This window comes from Solea senegalensis, linkage group LG6, assembly GCF_019176455.1.
Source record: "Solea senegalensis isolate Sse05_10M linkage group LG6, IFAPA_SoseM_1, whole genome shotgun sequence".
NCBI classification, from domain to species: Eukaryota; Metazoa; Chordata; class Actinopteri; order Pleuronectiformes; family Soleidae; genus Solea; species Solea senegalensis.
Window position 1 is genome coordinate 11,608,227 of NC_058026.1, and position 14,251 is coordinate 11,622,477.

Consider the following 14,251-nt stretch of genomic DNA (forward strand, 5'->3'; position numbering starts at 1 on the left):
AGCCATTAAACATGTAGTTGTGTCCACTGTTTGGTATTACCTCACTGGATTACCTGTTCAGTAGTAGGATGTTGTGATTTCACTACATTTTGTTTGCACAGCCAAGCCACTGCTGTTATTTTTTTTTTTTTTGGGAGAATCGCCTCGTGCGTGTGGTATGTGTACAATTTAACGGCAAACTGATGTTGATACTGTGCTGTAATTTTTCCCTGGAGAGCTTTTTGCGGGCAGGTTGTTGTCCAGGGGAAGCACATTAGCCCTATGTGTTGGTGGTATTGGTGGTTGGGAACCTCTGCATTTTTTTTGGGTAAAGGATTCCCTGCCATTTAATGGTACCTCAGACTGACTCAGGCTTGGCTCGGCAGGTTAATGCAAGTGACGGCGGGAACAAGTCTTCCCTATGTTTATTTAATTGCTAACCACTCTGGTTTGGAGGCCATGTTCAAAGGGACGACAAGCAGAGAGAGCTGCCTTGCATTCCACTCAGCCTCAGGGAAACATGGGTCATCCCAAATAATGAGTGGAAGGACTTACTTTACCAAGTCTACCTCAACCCCAAGCCAGCACGTGGTTCCCATTTCAGCACAGGGGGAAGATTGCACCTTCATCCGCTGGCTGTTTTTTTTTTTTGGAGTGAGTGTATGTGTGCGTGCAGTGCACACATACATCTGTTCCTCAGCAGCATACACACTAATCACGGTGCACACACAACACATGCACACACAACTTTGTGTGTGTGCACAGCAAAGTTGGTGTGTCTATTTGAGAGTGTCTGAGTGTGAGATCATTGTGTTTGTTCTGAAAGTGTACTCCACATGTCCAGCACATGTTGTCAGGTTGTGATTGGCATACGGGCCATATTTGTATCTGCATGAGGAGCACAGAGGCCACTGGCCAGTCTGAGATTGAATGAAGTTTTAGGTTTTAAGGTTATGAAGGACCACACACACAGATGCACAGAATAGGGTGGGCTAATCCTACAAATGCACTGAATGTGCAAAGACAGTAAGGGGAGTAATTGTAAGTTTTCCTAATGTGAGTGACGATTTTCGATGGAAAGTGGATAAGGGAAAAAAAGAAAAAGTTGAAAGACCAAAATCAAATGTTTTATATTTATTATATATTTTGTTTATTTTATGTTTATTATAAGTTTTTACCCCAGTGTCTTAAGGACCGTTCTGATTTGTGTGCTCAGGATATGCTCTTTTTAAGAGTTTCCCCTGTCATAACCCTTCACTTGATTGGCACAGGTAACTGTAGACACAACATACATTGTTAGTGCACTGAAGCGACACTGTACAGAAATGTCTCAACCTAACCCACCTCACCTTCAAAGTGATACTGTTTACTTTCATCCCTCTGGAAACAGTTACGAGTCTTTAATCATGCTGTAAAAATGTGTCACCTTTCAAGTGGGAAACACTTTACGGCCCATTCATTTAATCTGTGATCTGATAATCCTGCATGTGTGCAATCAGACACAATCTGCACACCAAACGAACGATGAGACGCATTATTTGACAAAAGCCAAAAAAAAGGGAGAAAAAAAACTGGTTTATCTCACAAGTGAAACAAGAGGTTCTTCATTGGATTCTTTCTTGTATAAAATGTTGACGTCTGTTTTATGTGTTGTATGCACTGCGCACATGAGCAAACACGCTCCCCTAAAAAGGCTTTTGATCTGTTATCTAATCATTCTCATCTGTTTCAGTCTTGGCTTAATACCGGCCCCCCGCATTGTTTGCAAGTTGCTATTGTTACACTTTTAAAACAAGCTATGCTCTGTACTGTGGTGTCTGTATTGACCATGACTATAGAGACCTTTTTTATATATATATTTTTTTATATAGTATATGTTATATTTATCTAAATAAAATAGCAATGCCTGTAATATAAACAGTACATGTAAGTAAAAGCACAACATCTGAACTGTACAGGATCAAAGACACTACCAATCATGATACAGGTGCAGTTTCTAAAAATGGGCTTGCCAACAATTTAGAAGCAGTCACATCTACCAAGGGAGTGATCCTTCAAAATTGATCAATTCTGACAATTTCAGATCACTCTGTAAGATATTCCATGTCAAAGGAGCAGCATATTTAAAAGCTTTTTTTTCCCCAAGTTCTGCTCTCACTCTCAGGTCCATCATCTGAGTGAAGGCCATATTGATTTTGGTTTCTGCACATGTAGGTAGACAGATAGGAAGGAACCTGGTCAAGAATAGTATATATATATATATATATATGTATATATATATGTGTATATATATATATGTATGTATGTATATATATATATATATATATATATAAGCGCAAAGCATAGGGGTACACAGTGTCTAACTTCTTTACTCATCAGGGGCATTCATAAACAGTAAATCATCATAATCCAGCACTTGAAAGTACTCGAAACATCTGACCATTTCCGTCTCTTGCGTGGTAGAGATCTTTGCCACTTGAAAATAACATGAATTTGCAATTTTCTGTATTTAACACCAGCTTGAGTTAAGTGGGTCTGAACAGACAGAGTTTTCGATACTGAAGAGGATGAACTGTAGTTGACTGTATCATGACAGGCAGGCAGCATTTCATAAATTGTCACAGAGCTCTTTTACATATATAGGAAACAAGAGTGGCCCCAGGATATAACCCAGGGGCACACCCAAACTGAACACATTGTTTTTCTAGCTGAAAACTAGTACAGCATGCTCAGATAAGCCAGTGTTATGATTCCATCTGTCAATGTGACATGGTCTACTGTGTCAAAGTCTTTAAGGTAATGCCAAGGTATACAGCACAGTAAATTCCTTTTGGCGCCTTGCAAGACATTACATATTAAATCTAACATAAAAAATAAATGACTAAATTGTTTTAATGATCTGTTGAAATAATGTCTTTCATTCTATTTCACTAGTTCTGAAATTGCACTCAAATTTGTAGAAACATGAGTTGAGTTCTTTGTGCAGCCCACACATGAACCACTCGTGGGCAGTAGAGTCACTGTAAGCACAACAGTTATGACTTGTTGTAACACTGTTGTTACACCTTCCAAATGAAATAGTTCATGACTTTTTTCCTCTGTGGGATGAATGTGTTGTGGTGGTGAAATTATGTGAAGTTAAAGGCAGGTGAAGAGGGAGTCATTACATCTTAGTTTTGTTTCCTTGGCGCAGGTTTCTTCTTTCTTACCTCTACTATTCTGTGTCTCCTCCCTTTCAGCTAGAGGAGCTGGGTAATTACATGACAGCTGTAGGTACAGCTGTTTAAATGGCTGTAGCCCAGAGTATGAGATTTAAACTGTATTTTTTTGTGTGTTATTCATGTGTCTTGTGTGTAGGCAAGTGGTTTTACTCTGTGTCTATGTGTCGTTGCGTCCAGGCATGTGGCTCACAGTGGTGCGTGTGCTCTCTGCATCATAGTTTCACTGTTTGCTCACTGCCATGCTCCACTACTGGCTGTCCACAGGCCATGTGAGAGGCTGTTTCCTCTCAGGATAGGAAGTTGTTTCAGCCGTACTATTGACCAAACATTTACTCTGGCCTCCATTTGTAGAGGGCAATTACCCTAAATGCACCACATACTCACTAAGGACTTTCAGTAATTATGTTCATCCTATGTGTCAACCAGGTGAGCCATGTGTTTCCCACCTCTGCCATGTCACTGGCATGAGTGTGTTCAAGCTTATCACAGTTCTTGTATTGGTCAGAGAGAAATATAATCAATTATAGGTGCAGGGGATGGTTCGTTACCACAGTTTTGTATTCAAAATAATATGAGAGTATGTATGTACCAGTGCCAATATCAGTCTGTTTCTGAAGACAAATATCAGTCAGACATAGCCTTTAATTTCTTTTAAACAAGTTGGCTCTAATGAGACATTTGTGCTGATGCACGTACCACCTATCAACATTTCTGCCTGTGACTTAGGCTTTATTTGATTTTAGACATTAAAGAGCGATACTGACACTTATCGTATCGGCTCATCCCCAGAACATTACAGAACATTACAAGCAAGTAGAGCTTCAGTATTTATGTATTGCCATGTTTGTTGATTTACCAAATTATGCACATCTTCCTCTTGCATATTATTGCATTATAAGAAGAAATGTCTCTGATAGCCTTTCTGTTTGCTTACGCAGACATTTACACTACCCATTTCTGTTTAACTGCAAGTGTAGCAATGTTGGGTGGCTTCTAAGAAACAGATTGATATCTCCATAAAACTATACTGCCATGCCTGAATGTGATGATTAAATACATCATAACACTTGACTTTTGTTTGAAGTAAGCTTCAAGAGCTTTGCGATGCTTGTTATCTTTCTATAATCCACTATTTACTATCCATTATCTTTCTATAAATTGTGACTTTGAACTCAAGGTCCATATTGAAAGACTTCTCAAAAGAACACTCATGCGTAGTGCATAATTGAAAGTGCAGTCCAGATTTCATCCCACCTTATCTGAGAAATTTCCAGGCTGAACAATAACATGGTGATGCTTCATGTCCCACATTCTCACAGATCTGCAACAGATAAATACCATCTGGCCCCAAACTCTCTTTTCCACTATAAAACATCTCTATCAAGTGTAATACAGCTCAGTATGTGTTACTGCTGCTCCTGTTCTCTCTTAACATCACTGAGCATACAGTCTGGGAAGCGAAGGTCAGTCGGAAGTGTATCACGTCCGGGAAGTGTGTGTTCATCTGTTTGGGGTGTGTCTGTCTGTATAGTGCTCATCGACCACGTGTATGCATGCATGTTTGTGTCAGCGTCTGTGCACGAGAGCATACGTGTCTCCATGCGTGTGAGCGCATTATGAGTATAACAGAGTCTGGCGTGAAGATCAAAGTACCCTCCATAACTCCTCAGTCAGTCAGTTGGCAGGCCACTCAGCACACTGCCGGGAATCTCCACGCACAGCGGGGGATTTTGAGTTACTAGACTCAGATCATTTCAATTAAAAACCAGAATTTTTTTTGATTTTTTTATGTTGTTTTAATAATCTGTTTACAAATCAGTCATAAAAGAGAAAGCTAATAGTACTGTTAAACAAACAGTACTATTAGCACAGCACAAAAGTTTTAGAAACTCCGATTTACATCACAAAACAAAAACACACCACGGCTATTGCTTTGTCTTAGAGAAATCCTTTTTTTTTTTTTTTTAAGTAAAATGTAGTGTCAGCAACAAATTCTCTTTGCACCTATAAAATTGTTGCGTTACCTTCGCTTGCCACTGTTACTGTTGTTCACAGCTGTCATTCTAAGAAGTCGCAGACTCATGACATCATCGTTTGCCGAATAAATACATTACACCACAAAAATTACTCTGGCTATGTGCTGTAACTGAATAATAATTTTCCAAAACAATAATTTTCATTAATCATGAATAGTATTGCTTTTTATAGACTTTGTACGAGAACTAATGTACTAGTGTAGCGAGAGTACAGTAGCCAGATTTTTTTTTAAACCCGTTGATGTCATGTCCCGTGAACCTCGTCTAGTCAAACCTTGACTGTTTTTAAATTTTCATTAGATGCTAGCTTCTCAATATGCAATCCTCTCTTGGGTGTCCTTGCTGATGAAGTGTGATCGTAGTGTAACTGCAGCTGGTTTGGAGGTGCTGTGCCAATGACAGGGTGGTCCCTGCCTCTCACTGCCGCCTCCAATACCACTGCTGCTGCCGCTGCTGCTGCTGCTGGCACCCTCATGCTCATCATGTGCGCATTGTTCAGTGGCACCTGGCCATAAGAAGAATAGTGGCAAAAGCATAGTAACGACCAGGGTTCTTCTCAGTGCTTTTGGTTTACACACCATTTTTACAACCATTGTTTTACAAAATGACCAAACACATAATTTGTGTATTAATTGTATGTAAAGCATTGGCATTCACTGTTTAGGGTCATTATTTTCCTGTCCATCATGCATAGTGATGGATTTTGGAGTAAACGGAGCGGGGCTGGAGAAGTGAAACTCTCAACTACTTTTATTTTCATATCGAGCACAAAAATGGTTGTGGCTGTAACTGTGGAAATGTAATGGCAGTCAAAGTGGTCAGTCATTACCCCATCTTTTTGGTGTAGTTCACATTTACCTCTCACTGTGCTCACTTGACGATTGTGTGACCAGTCAGAACTTGACTCATTGGTGACACTGCAGTTAGCAATTTAAATGATTCCATAGTTGACATGTTGCCGCATCAGCATGAATGAATATTCAGCGGTCGAAGGCAATGTCTTGCAGCTGTTACTCGGCTATGACTTTTCCTGCTGGAGTAGTGAAGTTACTTTTAGTCCAATGCTGACAGAGACAGTGCCAACACAAAGTTTTCATTGAAAAAGTGTTTTACCACACAGTGTGACGAACAACCATAGATTACAAGATATTATGATCATTTGCAAGTGTGGCCATGTAATAAGTTACTGTACATATTGCAAGACAATGTTTAATGATGCAATGGAACTCCAACATGTTTACCTGGGAGTGAGGGGGTTTTGTCAGATCACGTCAGGCCCACAATACAGTTGTATTTGGCCCACTAGATAAAAGGCACATGAGGGTTTGTTCGATGCAAAATAAAAAAAATCAGGGATGGAGGACCCTTTACTTTCACTCCATTAGACTGCACAGGATAATAAATTGCAACATTCAAACTGATGAGGAGGAGTGATGTGTGCCATGTGTAGACCAGTTTTTGTTGGTCAATGGCACAGTGGCTTTCTGCTGCCTCAAGATTAATGTGCTAACATTGTGCCTGACCAACACACCTGTCGTGGGCACACTGATGAGCGCAAGCGCATTTGCCACCTACACGACGTGGGCGCGGGGAGTGAAAATACCGCCTGTGCCCATTGGTAACTTACAATGACACTTGTGCTTCACCTTATACCACTTTGCACTGGGCGTAAGATAGGGCCACATATGACACACATTAGTACCACACTGAGTACTACTACTAGAGATTAAATGCGTACTGAAAACACAGAGCCGGAACCTTAGGGGGGATTTGTGCTATATATATGTATAGTATGAACCATTTTATGCTTTGTGAGTTCTCAGCCTGATGTGTACATCACTTTGAAACAGTAGTCCAATGTTGATAGCTAGCCTTTCTGCGGCTATAACATGGGAAAATCATCCTATATCCATTGCTTTCACTAATATATCCTTAACATAACATATCTTGAATTTCAAATTAGATTTTTGATTTAATCTACTTAAACTTGGTTTATTCTGAATTTTATATTATTTGACTTAGTCTAGCCCTCGTCTTGGACACAGTTTTTAATTTCGGCCCCCTTTGTGATTGAGTTTGACAACCCTGATTTGGAGGGACCCAGAGATTCATTGGGGCTGGGGGTGGCTGATAAAGCCCAGTGGTGAGACTAATCTGTACATATGTGACCCAGCACTTCAGAAGGCCAGATGTTAGAAGTGTAAATCGTGTGTATGGTGATGTCTTCACAAACCCCAGCAGCACATGTGCTCTTAAAATACATAAAAAAAACAGGGTGGATGCCAAGAATGAAGTACATACTATTATTCACACCAAGCTCAGAACAATAAATTGTTGGATGTTTACCATGTTGACATAGTATGTGCTGCCTATCTGCACTGACCTTGTTTTAGTATGTCCACACAATTCTTTCGGGATTAGACTGGAAAAAAAGAAATTAAAGAAAAAAAAAACACATTTATTTAAGGTTTATTATTATTAGAACCTTTTATATGTCCTTTATGCAAGGGCCTTAAAATCTCTTCTAGTATGTGAAGGCCATGGGAGGGGTGAGCAGTCCCCCATGTGTTATAATCTGCAGTCTTAGCATTGTATGTCACTAATTCTTACACACTGGTCCTTTCATTTTTTTTTTTATTATTTATTTTATATTATTTCACATATCATAAAATATTGAATGTTTTCCTTGTAACCTGTCTTAATACTGCTAATTTCTCATGAGCAAAGAAGTATGTGACAAGCGGCACATCAAATTCCTACAATGGTACTTTGTATTCAGTAATTTCTCATGGTTGGCATCGATGTGAAACATATAGTTGCCTTCGTTGAACTGTTGGTGTTGGACACCAGAACACAAAGGGTTAAGTCATTCACTCCCATCACCAGTGTGAATATTTAAACAACAATAGGAGGCCCAGTGTGAAGAAGTAAAGTGACATTTTTATTGTATGCTAGGGGACTTTTAGGAGAGGAAAGTGTCTGTTTTATGTGTGTTTATGTGTCCTCACTCCTATTGTATTGCATTGGCCAAAAACATTATTAGGACCATTTGTTTTTTTGTATTTATGTCAGATCTATTATGGCAGATTTCAAATGATTTGTCAGATTCTGCACTTGGTTCAAAAAATGGGTAACTTCTTGAGGTTGTGGCTAAAACTCCCCCAATCCTCACTTCCAACAGACCTTCAGGGTGAGATTGTTTACAATGAGCAGCCGAGAGCGGAAGAAAAAAAAAGTTGAAATAAGTTGATAGAAACTCGTCCAAGACTGTGCAACTTCTTGTAAATACCATAATTGCCCATGCTCAGTGCCTCTGTGTGTGCCAAGTAAAGTTCCAATTACATTCAGAGATGTGTGTGTGTTTTGGTTGGCAACAGAGCACTACCCTCTATACACAGTCACACAAGGGCCAATTGGTAACAGTTGTGGTCAGCCCCCCCTCTGCACTACAACAAGGGATAGAAGAGGTGGGGTGTCTGTCTTTACTTTCCTCTTTCTCCATATCCTCGGGAGAAATCATCCACTGAATAAGCACAACAGAATTAGCCCCACTGAGTCAGATTGTATTTAAATTGGTGAGAGAAAACAAGCATTTTCTCTGTGCGCTGTGCCCTCTCTGGGAATGAGTCCTGCAATAACACACAGAGTTAATACAGCACATCCTGGAGCCACTCTGGGGTGTCGCTGTTTATGATAGTGCCTCCACCACATGCACACACACAAACCAAAACCACGACTGCTTGCAAATATGAATCAGCATATTAGAGACTTAACGCGGATGTAGATCTGGGGTTGGAGAATTCAATTTAAAATAGAGACCAAACCTTTGAAGTGACATATCTGTGGTCTGTGAAACAAGGTTATGTAATATTGTGTAATTTGTGTTGAAATTGATTTACCGACAGTGGCATTATAAAAATCTGTTGGGCAATTGGCAAGGAACATTTACTGTTTTAGTGGCGCGTGGCTCTGTGTTTCTGAATCATTTCCCAAAAAATGAAACCAGAGGAAATTTTGCACAGGATGTTATATTTGTGAATCCCTGAACCTCAACCTTAGCATTCACTTACACACATGGACATGATGTGTCTCTCATTACCACAACTGTCCTCTCCCTTTAATGAACAGTAATCATAACTCAACAAGCAACATACATATCACAGGCTTAATCTGGGCCTGCGTGTTGTCTGTGCTCTGTTTTTTCCATTATCCTTCTCCCCCACTTGCCTTTGTCGATCTGGACAATGTATCAGAGCTCTGCATTTCTATCATGACCTTGGACCTGGCTTGTTTTGTTGTTTCCTAAATTGAATCAGACAGTCCACTAATTGCTCAATCATGTGGCTTATCATGGTTATTAGTTATGATGCAGGAGCTTGGCTGATGGAAGATGGCGCTCTCCTGCAAGGGAGTTTGACTTGTCAGAAAATCTGTGCAGATCATTAGGCTTGGAGGGAAGATGACTTTCTCGGAAGAGAGCGCTCCCTTTGGTTTTGAAGTGAGTCACTGCTCAGTGTGAAAGAGTTCAAGTATCTTGGGCTTTTGTTTATAAAATACATGCTCAACAGGTGGAGTGGCTCCATGTCAGCAGCGATTCATAAGTGATCATTCATTCCAAATAAGTCCTATCACATTCTTTTTACCCAGAATTTACCCTCAACAACCTGAAAGGTCATGTTTCTTCCATAGGTGGGCCACTGCCACAATAGTGATGTTGAGTCCTTTACGGCACCTCCTTGCTGACACATGCATTTACATGCATGTTAAAAGTCTGATTTTAGTCGGACTAAGACAATAATTCGGTTTTCTTAATGTCAGGGAAATGCTTTAGTCCGACTAAAATCCATCTAGTCTTAGTCGAACTAACATACCTGGATAATGCGATTCATAGTGCGATTACTGCATGTATATACTTACGTCTGGAGTCGGACTTGGTTTTCTGTGCATGCACCAAAATTTCAAGTAGGAAACGACGTTGCAAGAAATCATACGGCAGCGAAGTCTTTCTTTGACCAACGCAGCAACCACAAGAGCCATACTCCATCTAATTTGTATCACGATTAACTTGTCAATTTTGGAAACAATAATAAGTAAAAAAAAATGTGCTGAGATTACACTGGAAGTCACCAGCGTGGGTTAGTAGGTGACGTCATGAGAACATCTGTCTCCTATTCCCGTGTGTGCTTCGGGGTCTGGGCAGGAATAACCTGAACACAGATGGACCAGGTTGTCTCTCCATTCTTCATCCACTGATGATCCATGTATAATTTTTTTTTGATGATTGACAGAGTTTATGTTACAGTATAGATTCTTAAATGTGCAATTTAGATTCTTACACATTGCCCACTGAAAGACAGCATTGCATAAGTCACTATATGCTTTACAGCTGATCTTATAAGAATCATTACTGTAAGCAGTTTGCAGTTACAATTTTTTTAAATAGTCACACCAAAATCATGGCATTTGATATGTTGTAGGAGAATCATTTGCTTTCCATGACTGCGTGAAATGTCTGACCTGCAGCCATCAGCAGACACTTTGTATCTTTGCAGCAGATGCTCTCCCAGAAAATCACTGCAGCCTCCGTCAGCTCTTGTTTGTTGTGCGGTCTCGTGTGCTGCTCAGCTGGACTGAGATCAGAGCCACTGCCATGTTTGACAGATGAGGTGGTGGCTGTGGGTCCAGCGCTGTTCCTTATTCAAGATTCCCCTTCATAAAAAATAAATAAATCGCTTTTTTGGAGGTGGGTGGGCACCTCAAATAAAGTTTTTCTGCGATGTTGAAAAACTTATATAATTATTGATGATACAGTTCCGTATTTAGTGGTGATTTTATTATATAAATAACATTATACTAGGTTTTCAGTTTTTGTTCAGAGCACTATCCTTAATAAGCTGCAAAGATGGGATGAGTTACTCTACTCTGCAAATAAAGATTCTGACTATCAAATGTACAGCACCTTGTTTGTTTGCACATGTGCCATGCTCTCCCACACATGACTTTTAAGGGTTAACCAGTATAATAGCATTTAAAATAACTTCCTTGGCAGAAGTGATCTTGCCTGATCTGGGCCTTCTTGCGGTCTGGCAGATCCAACCCATGGCCAGCAGCTGTCACACATGAGAGCTAAAAGTTTTGTTGGGAAATTTAGAATTATATTGTTAGAAATGTGGCTTGATAACGGGGTGAGCTGAATGACGATGGATGTGTAAAGTCAATATCCTGTAGGGCTGCTGTTCCAAAAATTTAATTCAGCGTTTCATAGCAGCTGTATTTAAAGGTCACGGCCGAGCTGTGATGTATGTTGGCACGGTTGTGAATTCATCAGTGAACTCAGATTATTATTGCAGGGTCAGGACTGATTCAAGAAACTTGGCATGAGCAAACCAAAAACATCCTTTATGACTAGCTGAAGTGGCATGCGGCACAAATGATTCCTCCCCTGCCAGTGAAGGAGTTTCCTCCTTCCAAATTGTTGCCTGATGCTTCGTTGATGATGTGGGAGTCTCCGGGGACACCGTACATACGGCACTCTCACGTCTTCCATCCCCTTGTCCTTGCCCCTCCATCCTCTGGCCCTCCACATGGACACGTTTCACTTTCTTCCTTCACATTTTTTGTGCAACTTAATTATCTTGTCAAGCATTGTCAGCTATTACTCGAGGAAACGTGTTTTCTTACCATTTCAACTGAAAGGCAAGCAGAGGGAAAGGCGGTCGTGCTCACAAAGACAAATGCCGTAGATGACCCTCGTCGCTCACTTGTGGGAATTCAGTCACATAACCCATTTCTGAGGGGGGAAAAAAATCTTAAATCATGCAGACTGAATGCTTTTACAATATAGCAGAAGCAATAAAATGTATTTCCCTTGCTCAACTCTTTCACTTGGAAACGAGCTCTGGCTTCAAGAAGAGTTTAGCTACCTCTTCCATTGATTTTATCAGAGGCTTATATGAATCTGTGAAGTTGCCCTTTCTCTGGCCTTTGCTTTGCAGCCATTTTGTTCTGTTTTGTTACATATTTTTCAGTTGAGAAGGCTAAGACAGGCCTCATTCCTGTTGTAGAGCAGAGCTAACTAGATAAAGATGATATAGCCTGTTAAAAGTAATTACACCTACCTTAATATACAAGCAAACTGGATGAAAGAATATTAGTTTTGATTTTGTTTTACGTTTTGACTGATTCTTATCTCTATTTAGTACCACATTCTAATGCCTAGCCATCATAAATCAAGAAATTGGAAGTGTTTCAGCAGATATGCTTTTGTTGTGAGGACGAACCCCGGGAGATGACATGTCAACACATTTGCTTGCTCCAACAAATCATACTGACTTCCATCTGGAGAACCATCAAGTCAGAAACTCCTACAGAAGTAGCCAAAGTGCCAGACTCACACATGTATACAAACTCTTTGGACACGCAGGAATAATCAGTGAAGTCTTTAAAACTCATGAACAATTAGGATCTGATTTTTTGTTGTTGAGTAATTAGGGACGGAGCGCACAAAGTAGGAGTTTTGTTTTTATTGATTTTCACTTTTACCCCAAGTCAAAAACTGATGGAGTATACAGTATAATCTGCATGAGATGTAACACGACCAAACACACCAATGCCAAAAATCAACATTAATAATGTGATACTAAAAACAAGATAAACCGATAAGTCAAAACCACAGCATTATACTATGGTACAGTGGTTTCATGCAATAAAGATTTTTAAATTTAGCGCATCTCCTCGTTACTCCAATAATACTAGATCAGGCAGTACTTTTAAAGTTGGCATGCCTCATTGTCAATCATCTGCAATAATAATTTTCTTTGCAGCATAAGTGTGTACAATACAGTCTCATATTGTTTAGGTTTTTATATTTCTTGGTTTGGAATCAAAGGACAGGAGATATTGGCTTCAGTTCAAGCTCCAAGCCCAATATTTTTTCCCGTTCAAACAGCACCCCAGACCAGTATCACTGCGATTTACAACATGACCAAAAACAGTGAGTCAGAGTAACAATTTCTGTCTCGCATTGAAGGCACATGGGTGAGAAACTAGGGAATCAGGACCTGATTAAATCCAGAATGGATTCAGGAAGTAGTGAAACCATTTGAAAGGGCGAGGAGTGCTTTCACACAGCCCACTCCCCCCTCACCACCACTCACACACATGTCTGTGTGTTGGCTGCCTCTGCCTTTTGAAGTTACTGACTGCTCTGATGTCAGGTTCTGCACAAGTTCTGTCACTTTATAATTTAGGGTAATTTACTACGCGAAACATATTGGGAGGTCTTTTGTATAATAAAATGAAACCCTGTGAAGTCATAATATTGGCAGATAATGGCATAATACAAAGCAGAAATTAACTTCATTGACCTCCTCTTTTGTCTCTCGTTCTTTGCTTCTCAGAAATCATCGACGACCTTGCGCATCTCGTGGACAAAACAGATGACAGGATTCGTAATGAGACCCGAAGAGTGAAGCTGGTGGAGACAAAGTCAGCCTCCTGTGGTGAGTCTTTCTTGTTTTCCTTTACGATGGAACAGTCAGATGAACTTAAATCTGCCCTGACCTTTGCCCTTTAGTTTTATTGATATGAATACATATCTGCAGGTCAAAGGGCAGTTAATGTACCATAGCATTTAGATTATTTATAGCCATAGATTGTAGAATGTAATTTGGGGTCAGATTAATACAAAGTCATCTTATTTTTCCATTCAGAATTGAGTAATGTTGACGCTATTTGTACCTCGACTTTCTTCATCGACTGGTGATGTGGACGAGCCCTCTTGGCACAGAGACACAGAGTGTGTAGTTGGTGAATGGTGGTTGGACTGGCTATGACTGTCTGTCACGCCTGCTAACATAGCGCACTGGGCATTGCAAGGGGGTCTCTCATACTAATACTTTGAGGAGTCTTCAGATGTCGACAGAGGGTTGCAAATCAGGCCCTCAGTCATCGACCTTTGTTACTAGATTTTGTCAAGTTGAATTGTTCTTTGCAAGACTGGCCTGCTCTCGCCAT

At 40.2% G+C, this 14,251-nt stretch overlaps 1 protein-coding gene across 1 annotated transcript in view; it reads left to right on the forward strand.

Annotated features, from left to right (window-relative positions):
- Positions 1-14,251, forward strand: part of stx8 (syntaxin 8) — a 36,997-nt gene that overhangs the window by 15,796 nt on the left and 6,950 nt on the right. The window contains exon 7 of the mRNA XM_044028559.1: positions 13,636-13,737. Within this exon, the coding sequence (XP_043884494.1) occupies positions 13,636-13,737 (102 nt within the window). The remainder of the gene's footprint in view (positions 1-13,635; positions 13,738-14,251) is intronic.